Source organism: Peromyscus leucopus, chromosome 11, assembly GCF_004664715.2.
Source record: "Peromyscus leucopus breed LL Stock chromosome 11, UCI_PerLeu_2.1, whole genome shotgun sequence".
Lineage (NCBI taxonomy): Eukaryota > Metazoa > Chordata > Mammalia > Rodentia > Cricetidae > Peromyscus > Peromyscus leucopus.
This window is the reverse complement of record NC_051072.1, coordinates 26,221,350-26,236,645: the sequence shown is the minus strand read 5'-3', so window position 1 is coordinate 26,236,645 and position 15,296 is coordinate 26,221,350. Positions and strand designations below refer to the sequence as shown.

Sequence of the window (15,296 nt, the reverse complement as noted above, 5' to 3'; positions counted from 1 at the left end):
GTAAGTGTGCATGTGTGCATGTGTATGCGCGCGTGTGTGTGTGTGTGTGTGTGTGTGTGTGTGTGCACTGTGACTGAGGATTGAACTCAGAACCTTGCTTGTGCTGAGCACCTGCACCATCACAGAGCTACATCCTCTGCCTAGTATCTCAGACTGCTTTCTCTTTGTCTGTAAAAAGCTTCAGAGCCCTGAGCCTGGAGATTCTCCCTGCTTTTTAACTTTGTTGTTGTGGTTGTTGTTGTTGTTCTTTGGAGGCAGGAGTCATATTGCCCAGACTTATCTTGCTGTGTAGCCAAGGATGACCTTAACCTTCATAAACTTCTCATCTCCCTGTCTCCGCCTCCTAAATGCTGGCGTTGTAGAGTGTACCACCACACCTGATTTATTTCATGCTAAGCATCTGAACCAGGGCTTCATGCATGCTAGGCAAGTACCCTCTCAACTGGGGATATGATCTCATATCCCCAGATCAAACTCCCTGATTTTTTTGGTTTTGTTTTGTTTTTTGTTTTTTGTTTTTTTTTTTTGAGACAGGGTTTCTCTGTGTAGCTTTGCGTCTTTCCTGGAACTCACTCTGTAGCCCAGGCTGGCCTCGAACTCACAGAGATCTGCCTGCCTCTGCCTCCCAAGAGCTGGGATTAAAGGCAAGCGCCACCACTGCCTGGCAAACTCCTTGGTTTTCGAAAGAGCAAATGCACCATTAATTCTCCCAGGTTAAACTAGACTATGTTAACAAAAGAAGGTGAATGTCTGCTGTCTTTGCTGAGTAATTTCCTAATTCTCCTGAGGAGGGCAGATGAGGCAGGACCTCAGGGGACTGATAAAAGTCATTATGGAAGAGACAAGACTGAGAGAAAGATGTGGAAATGAGACTTCCCAGCCAGTCCCTGCTGCGGGTCTCTTGCCCTCCTATGCTAGCCTATGCTTCCTCCTCGTGGCCCGTTAGTCTGCATACAGTCAAACAGTAGCACTCTGTATGTATAATAATAAGGAAACCTCATTCGTTAGTTTTAGAAGGGCTGGGGCGTTCTGTGACATCTCCCTGACAGCAAACAGATTTTAAATGCAACAGGAACAGGAAAGCTCTCACCAGTCACAGCGATGCTGAGCATCCAGCCTAAGTTGACAGAGTCTACTTTCATTTTTTAAGTCCAGTTCCCACATGAGTCTCGGTTGTAAAATATGGGAGAATTCATCTGTGGGTCCCCTCCACATGTTTTCAAATGAAGCCAAAGTCTAGAGAAATGCCGAGGGAGAGTAAATCCAACAAGACAGTTAGGCGGACAGTGGGGTGACAGAGCAAAGGTCTCAAGATAAATGAGTGAGTGTCTGTGTGACAAACAGAAATTTGTGAACAGCCATAGCCCTCCCTTTTCGAGAAACCCTCACAACTTATTTTGCCATAGAGGAACTTAAGTGTTACAATAGCTGGTCAGCCAATCAGCGGCACTCCGGCGCCCCAGCACCCTGGCCGCAGATCAGGAAGCCCTTGAAGGTATAGTATTTTAACGTGCAAGGGAGACTTCTGGCTCTCAGCTGGCTTTTTGCTGTTGTTGTTGTTATTGTTGTTGTTCCCTGTGCTTGTAGGATGGAAAAACAGATGTGAAGTCCCTCATGGCGAAGTTCAACACAGGGAATAACCCGACAGAGGAGGTCTCTATCAACAGCAGGCCTTTCAAAGCTGCGGGACAAAACGCGCCTACGGGAATACAAGCAAGAAAGAATTTATTTGACAATCAAGGAAATGCCAGCCCTCCCGCAGGACCCAGCAACACGCCTAAATTTGGGACCACAAAACCACCCTTGGCAGTGAAACCTGTCTATGAGGATAAGTCTGACAAGGATCCCAAACCCCCATTTTTAAAACCTAGTGGAGTGAACCAAAGATTTGGAACACAGCCAAACTCGGCTTCCAGAGACCCTGAGGTCAAAGCAGGGTTTCTGAAACCTGTAAGCCCCAAACCCACCAGCTTGACTAAAGAAGATCCCAAACCGGCATTTTTACGGCCTTCTGGGAATAAGCTTCACAATTTGAACCAAGAGTCTGACTTAAAGACGCCAGGACCAAAGCCAGGACCAACTCCCCCAGTCCCAGAAAATGATCTAAAGCCAGGGTTCTCCAAGGTGGCCGGAGCTAAGAGTAAGTTCATGCCAGCGGCACAAGATGCTGACCCCAAACCTCGATTTCCCAAACACACCTTTGGCCAGAAGCCATCCCTGAGTACGGAGGACTCCCAGGAAGAGGAGAGTGCCTCTAAGAATGTGGCTGCCCAGAAAGGATCCCCGGGGCCACTAGGAGCCAAGTGCAAGGGTGGCCCTTTCAAAGCAGCGAGGGAAGACACAGAGGACAAAGATGGTGGAGTATCAAGTTCGCCCTTTGCTGGAGTGGTTCTGAAACCCGCTGCAAGCAGGGGAAGCCCGGGCCTCTCCAGAAACTCTGAGGAGAAAAAAGAAGATAGGAAAACAGATGTGACCAAGAACATCTTTCTGAGTAAAATGAATCAGGAAGAGCCGGCCAGATTCCCTAAGACCCCTTCCAAGCTGACAGCAGGGACGCCATGGGGCCCCAGTCAGGAGAAGGAAAAGGGAGACAAGAATTCAGCAGCCCCCAAGCAGAAGCCTTTGCCTCCCCTGTCCGTCTTGGGTCCGCCTCCACCCAAGCCCAGCAGACCACCCAACATTGACCTGACCAGATTCCGAAAAGCTGACTCTGCAAACAGTGAGTTGTTTCTCATGGCTAGTAACTGCGGTTTGCTCACAGCAGAGAGTGTTGCAGCTTTTAGGAGAAACTTTAGAGCTGGGAATGGTTGCATAACTGATACCCATGTGAGTATAGGGTCAGTTCTCCTTTGGTGTTTTTTCCTCTTTGTGTAGGAGGTCTGAGAAAGTAGAAAATCCAAGTTCTATTTGAGTATTCTCTGAGAAAGTGCCTTGTGTGGGGGACGAGGGGGGGACTGACTTCCTAAGGGGGACAATGGGAAAGAAATACATCTATTTGACTGATAAGGGGTTTTGCTTAAGGATAACTGTTGCATTTACTCCCTTGGTTGTGTTTCATTTCTACTGGTTGAGAAAGATGCACAGCCCACAAACAGCCAAAGAGAGAAGGGGGCAGACTTCTAAGTCAGTATTCTAGAAGGGGTCAAAGTTGATGACCAAAGGATGTATGCATTGTCTGGAGGCATTTTTGACTGTCACAATGGACTAGACTAATGACATTTTGTACATAAAGCCACCTCCTACAACACAGTAGCAGCCCCTTATCCAGGTCAAAAGGTCAATGCTGCAAATACTATTTACCATGTTCCCTAAACCCAAGATTCAAGTAGGAGAGTTATTAGGAGATAGTATTTCATATTTTGTATTTTAGCTGTTTTTTAATTTCCCAAAAATGTCTCTACTACTGCAGTTTATAAAGGCATACATAGCTACAAAATGAAGGTAGACAAAAGGTGTTTTGTTGTCCCTCTAGAAGACTGGTTCAATTTTCTTCCCAAGATGTCATCATAATATTATGGTGTGTGGGTGGAATTTGATACTGAACATCTCAGTAAATATTTGTCACCCTGTGTCATGACGAGAAAGGCTCACTCGTGCCTGCAGTGATTAATATCCTAGCAAATGGCGTCCAGGTGCTGTCCCTTGTAAGATGGAAAATGAATGATACTTACAAGTGACCATCCCACTGCAAGGCATATGCTTTTCCAAATAAAATTATCATCTAAATCTATGTATGGTGGGATAGGCCTGTGATTCGGGAGCTGGGAGGTGAGGGCAGGCAGATCAGAAGTTCAAAGTCTTGGGACTACCTTAGAGAGTTTGAAGCCAGCCTGAGCTACTTGAGATTCCACCTCAAAGTATTTTTTTTTTAAATCTAGTCTGATTAAAGCAGATTTAGGCATAACTACTGTCTCTGAATGATCTTCACACAGGCTCCCTCTGCCTGGTAGAAAGGTAAGAGAGAACAGAAGGTGAAGTCTAGGTGACACAAGGCTGTCATAACCCTCAGAGTGTGCTACCTGCCCTTGCTAAGACCAAGAGAAGGCATCCGATTCTACTAGAGGTGGAGAAAGATTACAGAGCCAGGTTCCCATGGCTATTAGCCCAAGACTGGTCTCCTCAAGGGCAGTTTGTCTATAAGAAGTCGTTCCCATCTTGATTAACTAAAATTCACCCAATGTAATGTGTATTCTCCAACCCAGAATAGCAGCTTGCAGGGAAATTTCCAGATGTCTGCTATAGCCATCAAGGTTTTCTGAGTTCACAGCTTTTTCTCCAGCTCTAACAAATACCTATGACAAACTGCCCTGGCTAGATGTAAGGTTTCACACTGAAGAAACTTGGGATAAATTCTCTGCTGCCTGGGACAATTCAGAATATTAGCCATTCACTTGTAATAAGGTGGGAAAGAAAAGAGATTGTGTGCTTTGAAAAAGATGAGGTTTACCAGATGTTTATCAATGATTTTTTTTTCAATCTACTAAGTTGTAAGGACACTAATTGGAGTAAAATGCTTTGCAGTGACCATAGAGACTTACTCTAAGAAGATCATTTTTTATTGTTGCCAAAACTAATCACAATAGTTTTCAAATTAGCAAAATTCTAAGTAATTGTTCAGTTGGCTTTTAAAAGGCTAATAATCTTTCCTACTTCCTGCTTCGTTATTCCTTTTTTATTTTATATCCAGATAAATATTTATAATCTATAGAGGACTTTTTATATAACATTATACAATCTAACTCTATTTATTCTTTGCAAGCAATGAAATGGAATTATATCCCAGCACAATTAGGGAATTTGCCCAAATTGTATCTTACCTAAGCAGGGCCATGACTGGTTCTCATGTCTCTCTGATTTCATAGACTATATGCCCATCCCTGTCCCAGTCCCCATGCTGGCTGCCTTTCAGGAAACATAAAACCCCTTGAAATGATGAATCAGGCACAAATGGTACCCAAAGACTCTGCATTCCTGTTTTTTTGCCCTGTCTTTTGATTAAAACATGTCTTTTTAAAAATTATTACAAATAAAACTGTGAGCACCATTAAAGTAGAAATCAGTTAGTTTATGATTCTTCTCTCATTTGTAGAACAGAAAATATGAATTTTCATCATTTTCCTATGCTTATACTCCCATGGAGGTATATTAATATGAAGTTAGTTGCCCCCAACTTTTCAGTATTAAATTACAATCCTCTCTATAGTTTACTAATTACTTTAGCAGATTGTCTGTACATTCAATTAAATGGAGCTCTGACACAAAATGAATTTTACACAAAATGTCCACCCTGAAGAGATCTTCTCAGTGTCTCACCTATAAATTGTCAACATGCACATAACACATTGTTTTCTGAATGTGGAGCTAATAACATTTTTGGTTCCTCCAACTTTACCGACACTAGAACCATTTATAACTACAAAACTGTAAACGCTTTTTTAATTGAAACATCAAAATGTCCTCTACACTCACCTTTCTTTTGACTCCCTTCAAAGACTTCATTCTAGGGGTTCTGGTACTATTCACCATAATGTCTGGGTTCTTAAATACCCCACCAGGCCCAGCTGTTGGGTAGCTACTAGGAAGAATTCAGTTCAGCCCTCTTTCTTGTTCTTGTAACACTAGAAAGAAACACTAACTGTTCTGTATGCTAACTATGGAAATAATCAGTTAAGTACCTTAACAGTTACAGGAATGAGTCTGGGGCCAGCATTAACCAAAGGTTATTAGAATAGTGTGCCCCCTCCTCATTTGTACGCATGCTCCGACTAATCCAGCCAACAGGAACTTGACATCAAGAAGAGTTGGGGTTGGGAACAGTGAGATAGCTCAGGAGTTGTGAATACTTATTGCTCTTGCAGAAGACCTGGGTTTGGTTCCCAGCACTCACTGGGCAGCTCACAACCATCTGTCACTCCAGTTCCAAAGAACCGTACTCCCTTTTCTGAGCTCCATGGGCACCAGGCACACATGTAATGCACAGACATATATGAAGGCAACCACTCATAAAATGAAATAAATAAGTCTTAAAAAAAAACTTAAAAAGAACTTGAGCTGTGATTGGAGCAGAGTTCAGCTGGAGAGTTCCCACCCTTAGTACCCTAATTGGGAAAAGCAAAGGACTATGTCAACAGCAAATGACCTATTTCTAGGAGAGGGTGAGACTTTCCTTCACAGATCCCAGAGATATCTATCACCACCTCCTTCTGGTCCATCATTTCCCTTTTACATATACTTTTGTAATATGATCTTATTGGTTTTTTTTTTTTTTTTTTTTTACGTATACTGAAAAGTGATTTATCTCAATGTGTAGCAGTATTTCCCACATTATTGCTGCAGGCCATTATAAGAACAGGGATTCAAGGCTCAAATGGATTTTAAAGATTTGAGGGCAAATCGTTTTCCAAACAGCCAAGTTTCGCCACAGTTAGCAATAGCACTGTATACCTACCTGGAAGTTAAAAATGAGGTTTACCTAGAGTAAATCCAAAGATGTCTCATTAGAATATCTCAGGACACTACCCCTGAATGTGTGTCCAGTGTGTACATGAATCAGAACTCACTCAGCTGGGTGGTTCAGCCTCAAGGGACAATGAGGCATCTCCAGATTGAGCTAGACTCTAACAATCCGGATGTCTGTGCACTTTGAGACCGGAGCCTAGGCTTAACTTCAATTCTCTCACCTTTCTTGACTCTGGGCAATCTGTCTTTCAAAATATTTCTGGTCCTTCCTTCCATTCCAGGTTGCAACCCCTGAGGAACCATTTACTATTAACTAATCAGCCAGCTCACCTGGGTTTACCCCTTAAGATAAATGTCTTGGAAAGGCTCCCTTCAAAGTGCAAGTCCTAGGTCAGATCCGAGCTACCCTATTCTTGGTCTTCTCTCAGTGAGTTCTAGACATCTCTCCTCTGCCCAAGATAGAACTGATCCTCAGAATAAACCCAGTTCTTTTGAGTAAATCACCCCATGAAGGTTTATATCCCAACAGCATTGTTGGGCTTTGTAAAATCCAACCTCTCATTATTTCAACAAGTATTTACACAGTCTCTATTTTCTATTTCTGCCAGCAAATTTTACTGTGGGAAAGTCTGAGGCTATCCTGAATGTACTCCCTTGAAAATTACTTGTTTTCTGTCAGAATTCTCAGAGAAATCTTTGTCCTGGAAGTATAACTATTTAGCGACGCTATGTCTGTCTGTCATTTGATATCAGTTATTTCCTGAGAGATGCTGGCCCTCTGTTCTTCTCCAGCTCTTCCAGAGATCTTCATTTCCATACACACAGGGATCACACCATTACTTTTGGTTTGGCAGATGCATGATGTGAGCTTCTAGAAACTCTAATCCAGGGTGGTAAATCTGTTCTCCCCCTCAAACTATGATTTGAGGTCTAAGCATGGCTTTAAAGGCTCGTCTCCATTGTTTTCTAACTGTTTGGGATTTGAGGATAGCCCTTGCTGGGGACCCAGATTCTGATGTTCTCTGAGTTCAGTGCTCTGTCCCAGGCATTACAAGGCCAGCTTTAGCCACTGGTCCTTTTGTGGTATTTAGGACCTCTCTGTTGAGGATTTCTCTTGAACTTGCCCAGGCTTATTGGTTCCCCCTCAGTCTACTTCTGAAGTGGAATGTACTAGTGAGACTTCACAGGTTTTTATAGAATCCCTGTCTTCCACTTACAAGATGCTTCTGGGCCTGGAGAAACCCCTTCATGAGTTAAGCAGGCAGAAAGGAAACTATTAGTGCTTACCTGGAGCCTAATATTATACCCTACAGATTACTCTCACTGACCAAGGACACTCAGACAATACTCCCAGTACCTACTACCATCTCAAATGCTTTGAGAAAGTGTCTCATTCTACCAACAAACCAGTTTATACTTTGAGGAAAACAATTACAGTAGGAGTTGACAATGTGAGCAAGAAAAGAAGAGAGCCATTTGTGGGGACAGCAAAGTCATCTCCTTTGGCATCTAGACCACTTTTATTGTTGGTATACCTAGGTTCCTGGTTCTTTGTTTGGTCCTGAATTTGATCTTCAGAATTCTTCCCACTCACATCTCAGTTCTTCTTCTAACAGTGTCTTAGCTCAATAGTCCACACATGCCCATTGATTTACAGAGAAGTTTTCTTAGAGTGATATCTACCCTGTATTGAAGAGACTATCACTTTTCTCATTTATGAAGCAGAAATTCCTAAAAAATTTTATGGCAACATGTCATGATTTTCCATTGTAAAACCTTTTCCTGTGGTCAAAAGGCTGAAATTGGTGTTTCTGCAAGCTTTAATGATATATGAAAATAGTACCGAAATAACTGCCATTGTATCAACATTAATCACATTTGAGAAATGTCCAAAACATTGACCAGTTGTGACATAAATGAATGGTTTTCCAACAGCTGTCTTACCTTCCAAGTGTGAAATATATTCCAGGTTTGATCAAATTCATGTAATCCCTAAAATTTCAAAAGCATTAAAGTGAAATTTCGATTTTCTCAGGACAGGCAGAAAATTAAGACGAAAGTTCAAGAATCAAATACAAACTCAGCCAGGCATGGAAGTGACTATAGATATAGCTCAGAGAGAGGCTGTTAGCCCAGCGTAAGTGAGGTCCTACATTTAATCTCCAAAGCTGACAAAAACAGAGTTCATACACTGGATAATAGATAATGAAATACAAGACTCTTCCCAACTTAGTTTTGATGCATGTCCCCAAGGCAACTAAAACAACCAGCTAGGATTCCCAGACAGATGTGTGTTACATAATCTCTGGATGGGAGATAGTGTCTATCATATAATCTCCATGCCAAGTGAAACAAACCTTTTCAAATAGAGTTTGACTTGTAGACTCTATGTAAATGATATTATAGGCTCCTTTGTCTCTCTGCCTTGATTAAAACTATTTCTGAGATGATGAATTCATGGGCCAACAGCATGTCTTGGTGCATATGCTTTGTATTTTAAGAACAAAATAAAATTGGCTTCTAAAAAAGAATGACTAACTGCAGCATTGGAAGAGCCAAAGTATGCCCGAGGAACAGAAATCCAGCTACCTGATTTCTCAAAATTCTTTGGAAATTGTCTATCCTTTCATAGAAAGCATAAACATGATAAAGTTCCGGGAACCTTTTAGAACACTAGATTTCATATTTTTCCAATATACGAGAAATAAAGAAGAAAAAAAGTCCAAAAAGTTTGGAGAATCTGTTATCTTAACTGCTGGTAAATAGAACTGAAACATTTTTTCTACTCTGTTTTAATTGTCTTCAAAGGGGAAGATGAGATGATGTTTAATTCTGTGTGGCATGTCAAAGGTGGAAAACCCCATCTTGAGCCCCCCGGTAGCAATAGATACTATCAGCAGAATGTAACTGAACAGGCGACATCTGGCTACAGAAAAAAAAAATCTGAACCCCAAACCATAGGAGGTTTTTCTTACCCCAAAGAAAGGAGCTGCACTGTCCAATCAGTCACTGTGCTGAATGAAGTCAACAGCCATGTCTCTGCAGCTGCACTGAGGCACACAACGGCTCTTCAGCTCTCCTGGCAACTCTGCATGTTTCTCCAGGGGTGGCATAGGGCCGGTGAGAGAGAGACACACACAGAACACTACTCTCCATTCGTCTTGAGACAGAGTCTCTCTATGTGGTCCTGGCTGTCCTGGAGCTCACTACATAGACCAGGCTGGCCTCGAACTCACAGAGATCCTGTTGCCTCTACCTCCTGAGTGCTGGGATTAGAAGTGCGCACCATTGTGCCCAGCTTAACCACTCTCAACTGGTGACCTAACTTTTTTTTTTAATTCTCAGGAGAGTGAGCAGGCTCAATGGATTTTTAAAATCAACCTGTGTGACAGCATGACTAGTATGACCAAGCACTAAAAAATTCCTGTCCAAATAAACAATGAAGGCCAGACAGATAAACATTGCCGACCTCCAAAGCAGACCTAGATCTGCTCACTTTATGTTCAGCTATACCAGAAGGAGAAAGAACCCTAGATTAAGTGACAAAAGGAGTTGATTCAGGAATGAGGAAGAGGCCCTGCTTTTTCTCAGTGGCTGACTTACTGTCCTACAGTAACTCCTAGCTCTCTCCCAAGTTGTCGCCTTGAAGGTGAGCTACCACATGTGACTTCGCTTACTGAGCATCTAGATGGAAACTTCTCCAGGAATTCTGCTTCTGCCTGCTGTCCAGATGCTAGCTTCTAGTTCATCCACACACATGTACCCACATATGCATGCACATACACACACACCATACACATACAAGCATTTGTACGCATGCACGCCTTTATTTTTCACACATATAACTACGATCATGACTTATTCCTTGATCACTTTTCTTTCTTTTTTAAAAGAGATTTCATTTTATTTTATGTAAATGTGCACGTGAGCTCATGCATAAACACGTGACTCAGTGTGAGTGTGTGCACACATGTGTGCCTGTGGAGGCCGGAATAGGGCATCAGATCTCTTGGAACTGAACAACAGGCCTTTGTGGGCCACCCAACTAGGTGCTGGGAGCTGAACTCTGGTCACCATGACTGAATTTTGTGGAGATGTGAAAGCTAAACAGATTGCTGAGTTCCTCACTAAGGAAACAGGAAATTTTGTTCATTGATTTGTAAATATAAAAGGCCAAAGTTTTAATTGTGTTCCTGTGCTTCTTAAAATCAGAATAAATGAATGCCAAGCACCAGCTGGACGTTTATAGAAATGTCTACTGCTCTGTGTTGATTCATGGATGAGGAAGAGGCCCTGTTTCTCAAGGACGATTCCAGCTTCTGCCTCCTGCTTCTCCTAATTTGGATGGATTTAGAGATCATCTCTTCCTTGTCCCACGCTATATGCTGCCATAACAAAACAAGAGTGCAGGCAGATTCCTCAGTTTTCACTGTAGCCTAATTATTGCAAGCAATTGCATGCAGGACAGATTGTATGGAAGGCTTCAGGAACCAGAGGTATTAACGGTCAACATAAACATGAATGGGATAGTGTTTACCTTTGTTCTTCACAGGCAGCTAAGGGTTTTAGAACACAGGCTTTGATTTCTTTCTGTGGCTCAACTCTTTTTCTTTTTCTGTGTTTTCTTGACCCATTCTTTTCAACAGCAAAGAAAAAGAAAAATATTCCTTCCATTTTCTTATTCAGAGCATTTCAACTGCCTACAGTCCAAACCCTTCTACCAAGTATTGTCTTTTTTGTACTCAAGCAGGTGTTTCTTGCTTCAAGGTCTCTTCCCCCAGCAGGAACAGATGGGAAAGGATGGCCAAGGGGAAGTGGTTTTATTTTGTGTTGTTATCAGTACTTGTTATTTTACTAGAAATGACTATCTGATGGACAGAGCATGTCTGAGAGAATATAATTCATCCAAGTACAAGAACAGATAGGAATTGTCCCAAAGTGATGTAACAAGCAGATTATTTTATCCTTTTACATATTTTTAGTGCTAAATGACTAGACATCCTTAAAAAATAAGAATGCTAGAAAGCAGCTTTCTGCTACCAGACCTGGGACTTGAAAGCTAGCAGATTCTTTCCTGAGTTAAACTGTAACAAGGTTGCCCCCACCTAGCAATGTCTGTGGCATGACTTCCTGGTCCCTGTGAACTCTAAATGGAAAACAAGATAAAAAACAAAACAAGAAAACCCTAACGGGAGAAAGACCGCAAAGGTGGACTGAGGTTCTAACCAATGGTCTAACCATGTCATGTCATCCAAACAAAATATCAAACTTGGGCTTTAGTCTTTCAAATGCTAACTTTAAGTTGCACTTAAAAGACCCCCATACTGCAAGTTCAAGGGATATAGAATGGACACAGTGGTTGGAGGTCTAGGGTGGACACAGGGTTTAGGGATTAGGGTAGACATAGGGGTTGGAAGTCTAGGGTAGACACAGGGGTTGGAGGTCTAGGGTAGGCACAGGGGTTGGAGGTCTAGGGTAGACACAGGGTTTAGGGATTAGGGTGGACACAGAGGTTGGAGGTCTAGGGTGGACACAGGGGTTGGGGGTCTAGGGTGGAAACAGGGGTTGGCGTTCTTATTAAGATCAAGTTCCTGGTCACAGTCGGATGAGGGAAGTGAGGGACTGGGGAAAGGAAGAGTTTCCAAGCCATGGGTGTTTTTCTCAGAACAAAGAAATGACAAAATCGCACTGAAACAGGATACTGAAAAGGTGGTGCTCACATGAAAATAGGCAAATGAGTGAGTAATGTGTCTGAGCAAACAGGTACCGCCTTGTGCGTGGTCTTAAACATTTGCTTAGTTAGGAGAGTACAAGGGTACTATTCAAATATGTAGCACCTAGGGTGGCATTGCTCAGACCACTGTGGTGGCAGAACACCAGCATCCCAACAGTCCTTGGCTACGGCAGCATTAATGCTTCAGTTTCTAGACAGCAAAGAGCTCCAAGCTCTCCGAAGGAGGGTGGAGCCCTTAGAGAGCTATGGTTCTCATTTAAGTAGTTGGGGGTTGGGTTGTCACCCCCAACTGCCTGTCAGCCTGGAAGAGCAGAGTAGCACGTCAGCCATCCAGGATCCTTGGCACTCTTGTCTGTCTCTCCCCTTCTTCTTCCCTCTCTTCTTTTGTCCCTTCATCCTTGTGTTCCCCCCTTTCTACCACGCAATGGTCTTAAGGTTTACCCTGCACCATGATTTTTACAAGGCCAATATGGTGGTTATTCATCAAACAACAACAGCAAAAACAAAACTGGTGTTTAGTGTTATTGGTGGTATTCAAAGCAGCATTCAAAGCAAAGAAACAAATGGAGGTGCTAAGAAAACTGACCTTGAAGATAAGAATAATTGCATTTTGTTTTAAGAGGCGTGGCTATATTGATGACTGTTAATACGCACGCGCACGCACACGCACACGCGCGCGCGCGCACACACACACACACACACACACACCTTTATTCCTTCGGGAGATCCCCTTGTTTAGGGAGAGGTCTTCCCATCTGACCAACTGACCCAACTCATCAGCAATATAAAGAGCTATAAGGTGTTTAAAAAAAAAAAAAAAAAAAAAAAAAAAAAAAACTGGTGGTTGTTAGATCCAGATTGTGATCAGAACCCCAACTGTACTGGCTCAGCTTTTTTTTTTTTTAATAATTCATCATTTGGCAACAACATTCATTTTATCCCTCAATGAATTTTCACATATCAAGCACCTAATCTTTAGAAGAGACCTATGTTCATATAGTACTTAAAAAAAAAAAAATTGAACCAATAGGAAACAAAGCCAGGCAGCTGACCTGAGATGAAGAGTGCCTTTTCTTTTGTGATACCTTTTTAGTTGAATCAAAGATAAGCAGGTTTGAAGGAAGGCACTGGCAGGCTTTGATGGTGCAGATAGACACCCATGCTTGTGTGCTTCGCCATGAAAGGAGAAGATGGAGGTGGTACTATGAAAACAAATTTTTTTCAAGCTTGTTGCTGTACTTTTCTAAGCTGTACAGTTGATAGGTGACCCTGTAGACAGTTCTGTGAACATCTAACTATCAAATGGAAGTTGTATTATAGAGATGAGTGTACATTTTATTTTGAAGATGCAGATTTTACAATCATTCTTTTCCACAATCATTTTTCAGCAGAGAGACCTGAGGATATTTTGTTGCTAGAGACACAAGTGCCAGCAAAAGCTGGACCACTTACTGTTGGACCCTGTGAGGAGTACTTGACTTCTTTAAGCCTCATTTTCTCATGTTTCTGGAGATAAATCTCTGTGTTGTACAGTTGTGTGGTGGTTGAACAATATATAGGAAAAGTACCTAGTGTACATCCAGACACATCATACGGACTCAAAGCATTGATAGCAATTTAATTGTTGTGTGTGTGTGAGCATGCGTGTGTATGTGTTTATAGTTATCTACCTTACCTGTCATTTCTAGAGGCTGAGAACAAGAAGATTATGCTACAGCAATACAGCTCCACCAGCCACTTTTACTAGGTATTTTTAATCAGCTATCTAAACCTTAGTTGTAAGATATTTCACTTTTTAAAGCATTAACAGCAGAAAAATATTTCATGTGTTATAGGGAAATAATCCTCTCAAAGTAGGGATACAGCTCAATGGTAAAGCACCTTCTTACCTAACATGTATGAGGCCCTAGGTTTTGCTTTTTCCCCAGAGTGGAAAGAGGGGAAACAATACGTAAGTTTGGGCTCTCAGAATGTGAAAAAACAGTAGACATTTGAAGCCTCCTCATGTGTTGAACAAGTACAGATACCAATGTAAAGTTTGCACTGAGTGACAGGTAAGACAGTCATCCGATGAAGCTAATTGCTGGTCTAAAGTTTTCACTTGAACTGTGTCATAGGACGAACAATATCTTGGCATAGTAAACAGTTTCCCTTTCCACAGCAATTCACAATATCCAAAGAGAGAACTTTGTGTCACTCGGTGTGGGCACAAGGGTGCACGCCTTTAATTCCAGCACTTGAAGAACAGAGGCCAATGGATCTCTGAGTTGGAGGCCAGCCTGGTCTACGTCATGGGTTCTAGGACAACAGGACTAGAGAGAGACCCCCCTCATAAAATGAAACAACAACAAAAGCTTCATGCTCCTTAAAGGGCTTCAAAAGCAATTACTTGGAATCTCAGAGGTCAGGTTAAAATTCAAGACGAATTTTAACTGTGATCCATATTTAAAGTATAAATTCAGCATAGTAGCTAAAGTCAACGTCAACTGAAGGGAAGCCACAGTTGATTTTACTTAAAGAACTTTACATTTAGAGGGGAAATGAATATGTCAGTATTCAAAGACATCCATCGGACAGAGGTTAATTAATGTTTGATATTAGAACTGTGTGTTCAACTAGGTCAGAACAGATTTTTTTTTATCTCTTATTTTAAGAGGGACTAGCTTGAAAATATTTTTTCTATCATATCATTGAAAGAAATTGGAGGAAAAGATAAATCATCAAAAAATACATACATATTTAAAGAGAACTTTTATGTCATGCTAGCAAACTGATGGGAAATCCTTCCACATCTTGATTCAATGAAGTGCATAAATGAAAACTCGGTTTTCAATATGAGGAACATATTTAGCCTCTGCTGGAAAAGTAAAATTAGTTTTTGCCCAAAGCAGACTATCATCCAAAGTGAAAACCCTTAAGGTAGTTTTTTTCTCAAAAAAGGCAAAAAAATAAGGATCTCTGTAATCTGTGAGTGTGGTCTAGTAGTCTAGGGTTTTCATGTTGAAACTCACCAAAACAAACCATTTAACTATGTCTTCAAAAGTTCACACTGTAACAGCTTTAAGTGATTTAAACAGATAATATTACTGGATTTATTAATTTT

The 15,296-nt window shown here is 41.7% G+C and overlaps 1 protein-coding gene across 1 annotated transcript in view; it reads left to right on the top strand.

Annotated features, from left to right (window-relative positions):
- The first annotated feature begins 1,587 nt into the window (after positions 1–1,587).
- Positions 1,588–15,296, top strand: part of Fyb1 (FYN binding protein 1) — an 83,815-nt gene continuing 70,106 nt past the window's right edge. The window contains 1 exon segment of the mRNA XM_028875596.2: positions 1,588–2,719. Coding sequence (XP_028731429.2) covers positions 1,615–2,719 — 1,105 coding nt within the window. The 5' untranslated portion in view covers positions 1,588–1,614.